Source organism: Glossina fuscipes, unplaced genomic scaffold, assembly GCF_014805625.2.
Source record: "Glossina fuscipes isolate IAEA_lab_2018 unplaced genomic scaffold, Yale_Gfus_2 26, whole genome shotgun sequence".
In the NCBI taxonomy this organism is placed as follows: Eukaryota; Metazoa; Arthropoda; class Insecta; order Diptera; family Glossinidae; genus Glossina; species Glossina fuscipes.
Window position 1 is genome coordinate 1,307,469 of NW_023998421.1, and position 6,232 is coordinate 1,313,700.

At 35.2% G+C, this 6,232-nt stretch overlaps 1 protein-coding gene across 1 annotated transcript; it reads right to left on the reverse strand.

Annotated features, from left to right (window-relative positions):
- Positions 1 to 2,732: 2,732 nt before the first annotated feature.
- Positions 2,733 to 3,812, reverse strand: LOC119635378 (derlin-1). Its single transcript, XM_038030178.1, has 3 exons — positions 3,192 to 3,812; positions 3,018 to 3,128; positions 2,733 to 2,958 (listed from the first exon to the last, which is right to left on the reverse strand). Exons 1-3 carry the CDS (start codon positions 3,692 to 3,694, stop codon positions 2,829 to 2,831), a joined length of 744 nt encoding a protein of 247 aa, XP_037886106.1. The 5' UTR covers positions 3,695 to 3,812; the 3' UTR covers positions 2,733 to 2,828.
- Positions 3,813 to 6,232: the final 2,420 nt, after the last annotated feature.

A 6,232-nucleotide genomic window follows, 5' to 3' on the forward strand; every position in this document is an offset into this window, starting at 1 on the left:
ATAAATTATCCTTATCCTTTTAAACAATGGTATTTAAAGGAAAAAAAATGTACAAGAATTTGAATAATTTAAAAAGAAAAAGCAAAGGAAGAAAAAGGAAAAAAATGAAGAAGATATATATGTATATTAAATCTTTTTTTCCGGATTCTTGATTAGTGTTTCCCGTGATAACAGCCAAAGTAACATCATCCCGTCTCCCTACGGAGACTGTGTCTGATCTTATAACAAGCCCTCTGATTTGGATGCCACAGCCATGCCAAATCACGAGATCAATTTGTACGACTGCTTGTCGAAGTGCAATTTTGTAGTTTTTGTCGGAACCTGTGCAAACGTTGAAGGGAATCGTATGAATATCAACTTCGATCTTTTTTTTACGATTACCTGAAGATTTTCACCATGTAGGGCTTACAAGAACTAAAAGTGGTCAGCAGGGGCAGAGCCAAATTGCTCTTCAGCTCTGCTACCAATGCCGACAACTTTGTGACAAATAACGATTTTAGTAGAACGGATTTAAGGGCATACATACCGAGATCGTTTACTAGAGATTCAGAGTTATTCGAAACATCTCATGTATATACAGTGTAGAAGAGATAAGTAAAAACGCCGTGCCCGATATTCCGATCAAGTCCGCTGTCGGTTTTTAAAGAAGGAATCCATTGTCATTGACAAGGATGAGTGAAATCCCACAACCATTAAAATCGGCTTCAAAGGGAAAGCACTCCCTAAGTCAATCAAATTTAATTATTGTCATATGCCGGTGGAGTACTTTGTATCCACCTTTACCCACCTTAAATCAATTCTTTAAGTGCGGTAGATACGGTCACGTTTCAAAATTCTGTAAAGCTAAGGAGAGCAGATGCCTCAACTATGGGAACTGTCCGTGAACTGTTAGACGATGATGTGCTTGACCTGTGGTTGAGGTGAGCACAACACTCTGAGCACTCAAACGTCAACAGAATCATTGTAATTAATAAAACTCTCCTATAAAGAGGTAAAAGAGAAGTTTTCCTCAAATTACTTCGAATGTCTTGACGACATCTCCTACGATTGCAAGTTCCCCCCATTAGGGAATGCGTCTGCCATTTGGGGCAAGAACGACAATGAAAATGCCAATAAAATAAGAAGAATAAATAAGAGATAACAAGATAAGATAACAAGTGTAAATTTCATGCTGTCGTCAAAAGGAAATCGGTTCTTTCCAAATCTCCTCTCAGTTCATCCACCGAACCTTCTCTCAATTCACCCCCAAGCCGTCTGTAACAAGACTTCGGCATCCAGTAATTTCAAACAACTAATGCGTTCCTCAGAACTTGAAAGGTTAGTGTCTGCGATTAGAGAAAGTATTCGCTCGATGATCCCTCAGAGTCACATTAAAGAATTGGATTTTCACTTGAACTCAAATAAGCTTGATTTCTCCATCTTAACCGAAGTTTTTCTGAAGGATGAAAATTGTTTCGAAGTTACAGTTTCGAATTATGCTTCAGCCACCAAATGCCGAAATGACGGCTACGGTGGTGTTAGCATATTATATTAGTTAAGAAAGGTGTCAATTTCAGCCGTAATAGCATGTTTGCACAAGAGGCGCGAAAGAAACAGATCACACTACCGCAACAACCTACGGACATGATCGACATTTGTTTGACTGTATTTGAACTTCGAATTTCGCGGAGATTGTTGGGTTTTTATATAAGTTAAAAAGGGAAATGTTTTTGAAATATAACAAAAATTTCGAAATAGTGCTAAAGACACGTTTTTTATTATTCTAATAAGTTTTTTTATTCTTTTTGGACCGAACGTAACGTCGATCTTTCTACATTTTAGGTGTTGCGAAACCGAGAGGAAATTTACGATTCAAGGCGCGAATTCAATGCTTGCTATCAACACGTCTCTGGAGTGTAAAGAAATAAAATATAAAGATATTTAATTACGCACATGGTTTAATCGCCTGCAAAGCTTCAAAACGGAAATGTCTTAACCATTGTAAGGAGACTTTGAAAACGGCGCAGAAAAGAACCTTGTATCCCTACGTTACATTCACGCATTTATTTTATATAGACTATCTGAGAGCGAGGCTGATGGTGCTCCTACGAATTCTCGATATGTTTAACACTTTGACGTTCATTTTAAAATCAGTGGGTGCTTCCAAAAGCATACTCCTTTTTTTTGTTTTATAATACTAAGAACGTAGGACTGCTACAGACGCCTATCGCTTCTCAGCCTCCTTACCTCCCATGCTGGCCCAAGCTGCGATGTCAGCATTAAATCGTTTTGACAAAGATCAAATATTTTCCAATTTCTCTAAGCTAACAATAGGAGGCTATCCTCTCTCCCCAATTAAACATTTATATTTAAACGTTACATGGGAGCAGGTCGATGAAGAGCACAAAAAATTAATAGAGATATCCGATAAGGTATAATCACATAATATTTGCGAGGAAATAATTAATGTGATCATGTAATTTTCTATCTCAGTGTATTTCCGTCAACAAGTTACGGTATATATTTGGACATATGATAACGTTCAGATATTTCTTTTCACTTAAATGTAACTATCTACTAAAAACTTTTTGGGGAAGCAATAAAATTAGTATCTCTTCCCTGGATTTTCGACCAAAAAGGTATCTCATTTTGTTTATCAAATTTACTTATGATGGCGAATTTTTCATAGAAATTGTGCAAATATAGAAACCGAGTTTGTAAGAAATGATACGCGTGATAGACATAAATGTTTGTTCAAAAAATGCCTTTTGAATACGGTTTTGTTTGTTATATACATTTTAGAAAATACAAAAATAATGAATGAGAAAATAAATTAAAATGAAGAATTATTAACGACCCAATATGTTTCCACGACCCCAATTGCTAGTAAATCCCCCAGGCGATGCCTGGTTGTTTCTGTTTGCTGGCGGCACTCCAAAACCACTCATATTACCGCTGACGTCTGGCGCAAAACGTTTTCTAAAAATAATCAAAAAAATATAAAATTTTATAAAAGTTGAGGTGATTAAAGGTTTTACAGAATTCTTGGAGTTTCAAGGAAATTGCCGCCGTCCAAATCTTGCGGATATTGAAATTTGAGAAAGTAGTACAAATGACCTATAAAAATGCCTATAAGAGAAGCAACCGATCTGTTGAAATGAAAAGAAAGCATTATAAATAATCCCTTTTAGTACGATATTACTTCAGCTTACCCGTGAAAGATTAATTCAAGGCCAGCTAATATCCAAGGCAAATAAATAGCTTTAAAACGGCTACCAAACCAAAAGGTAACAATAACATCTTTATTTAAATGACACCATACGTAGGTTACAGCAACTACGAGAATATCCATTAGGAAGCTGACATTAAATATTAGGCCGCCGACAATTGCCATTCCACTTATCACAAGTTGCATATATAAATAATCAGCTGGGCTCCGATTGAATTGGTCTTTTTCCAGGCGGCCACTGTACTGCACAATAAAATAACAATTTATCAGGAAATGGAAGCCTGTTCCTGATGTCAAGGGATACACTACTAAACTCGTCAGACACCGCCAAAGCTCCCATTCGCCAAGAACTAGTCTTCTTGATAAGTAAACATAATGAAACGGTAAAATGCCAAACCTAGAACATAAACTCGCGGCAATTGTGGCCGTCAGCCAATATCGCGTGAATCTTGGCAATTGATTATACCAAACGCCGACGTCTGCCATTTATTCCTTCCCTTTGTCGTACTTATATATAATAGCAAAAATATTTAATATTTAATTCCTTGAGAGTAATTATTCTCTTAGCTGAGTTTAGTCAAATTCTGACATTATTCGTAAAAGCATTACGTGTCTTTTGTCAAAAACATATGCGAACCATTTCCAATATTCCAATCAACATATGCGTTTTGTTTACGGTTGCGCTAAACTCTAAAAAATTACACGACTGAAATTAAACAAGCAGCTGCAACGGAAAAACAATTAAAAACCCAATACCACACTTCCCACTATACAGAGATGTTCATTCATTTTCATAGCAACACGCCAAATTTTATACATCATTTTCACGTAAAGGCTCACTTTTCATGAAACTCTCCGTATTGGAGGGTGTTCAAAACGTCATCTCACATGATCCAATTTAGCAAGCTTAATTTACTTGTGAAATTATTATTATTATTATTACTATAAACTTAGCCAGAGAATGAATTCGAAGACTAAAGTCTTAAAGCAGTAGCATCTAAGGCTTTCGGTTTTATTAAAAACTCTACCGCACTTGAGATTTGAACCCATTGAGTTGCTAGTCGAGAGTCTTGCCTACTCGGCCACTCAGGTGGATCACTTGTGAAATATTTTATTACTTTCGTCTGTTTTCATCATAAAAAACTATATATATATAAACTGTATATATATATATATATGGTAGAGCCTTAGAAAAAAGACTCTGCCAACATTACTATAAACTAATTTCCATCATGGAATATCAAAAATAAAATACTTTTGCCAAAGTGATTACTTTTTCTGAGACACTTTGTGTGAAATGGCATTCGAGATATAGACTTACGTATTTTAAATTCGCCAAGGCTTATTTCGATAATAAATTATTGTCATGGGCCAATTTTCACCATGAAATATTGGAAATTAGATTTCTTACCATATGTGGATACAGTTTCCATCACAACGCTTGTATGGGAGATAATTTAAAACATTAACCCATCCGATAAATTTAGGAATTATAAAAATTGCAATTTCCTTTCAGTTAAAGGTTCTTCAAGATACTTTTCGGAAAAGTGTTTCGATCTAATCCAAAACACTTCAATACACCAAATTTCATCAAAATAGCTCAAAAATTGCGATGTGTAGGTTGAAGAAAAGAATGCATGGGCTAGATGCACGCAGTGGTGAACTGGCACACAAGCCTAGATCGATTTAGAAAACAAGTACTGGACAATATGAACAGAAATTGTAAGTAAAGGACGCAATCAGAAATCTCTGTCAAATCCGAATGTAGATATGTCACGCTGCACTAGTCAAGGAACCCCAGCGTTAGCATTCAGCCGGAAGTACCAGTATCGGAAGTTTTTGGGCAGCGTCCGCACCTGCCGCCCCGAAGTTATCGAATAAAGGAAACTAACGTTCAAATGTTGAAAATGCATGAAAATATATTATCATTGTTTTTCAAATAATGGGTACACTATACCTCATTTGTATACTTTTTACTTTGATGATGAGTCCACATTAATGAAATCTGTCATAGTTATAATTATAAAATATAAATAAATAAAATTAATGCATTATTGCATTTTTTGCGACACAATTGTTTTTATATTTTTTGAACAAGAGGATATATACGTAAATAATGGATATAGCGAATAAACAAATTGTCCGTGACAAGAATATGCTGACAGAGAGAGAGGACTTCTTGGATTTTAGGAAATAGAACCGCATCAAAATCTTGTGCAATATATTTATATTTGAAACTTATAAGGAATATATTATAGTCCTTCTTTTATTGTGTATCTGTAAATAAAAAAGGTGTTACTGCTCATGGCATGATGACCAAAGGAAGGTCGTCTTTCCCATCAAGATAGGAAGTGCAGTAATTTGTAAAGTGGGCAAAGTGAATAACCGAATCTGCTGTACAGATAATACATATGTATTTAAAGCCGTTATTTATGCACGTATTCGGACAGTGTGAGAACGAGCAACATTCCCAACAAAAACGTCTGATCGAAAAAATATTAAAACATCTATTGACATGGTTCAAGACAAAGAGCTTTCACGTATTCGCTTAAAACATTCTCGTTTACTTAGCTTTTCAAAAACCTGCGTTTGTTATTTTAAACTATTGAACTTACAGAGGTGATTTTATCGGAACTATATTTAAAGCATTGTTTGACCATTGTAAGAAATAAAATGTTTATGAATAGCTTAGATTTTGTTTTGGAATCTTCAATGCAACAGCAGGTAGCATGCATAAGTGTGGAATGTGAAAATTCGCATAAGTTTGTGCGGCCTTTTACAACCTTGGCATAAACAAAAAAGTGCAAAATCCTCAGATTCAGGATTTAACTTTTGCAGCTCCCTTAACTTATTTTGAAGACGTTGTCGACGTTTCGTCAGAGACCTCCCAATTGAGGTGAGTAAACGAGGAAATAAACAATATACGGATTTAAACAATATACGTTCTTTGAATTCATATGTTAATGTATAAATATAAAAATATGAAATTAAAAGTTCAAATTCACTGTTCAATGTTTTCCTAAG

Bases quoted from the DNA above. Each gene is read 5' to 3' on its own strand.
- LOC119635378 (XM_038030178.1), bottom strand. From the start codon at position 3,694: ATGGCAGACGTCGGCGTTTGGTATAATCAATTGCCAAGATTCACGCGA. The intron at 3,129-3,191 runs GTAAGCTGAAGT...TCATTTCAACAG, and splicing joins CTTGAATTAATCTTTCACGG to ATCGGTTGCTTCTCTTATAG. The intron at 2,959-3,017 runs GTAAAACCTTTA...GATTATTTTTAG, and splicing joins CTTGAAACTCCAAGAATTCT to AAAACGTTTTGCGCCAGACG.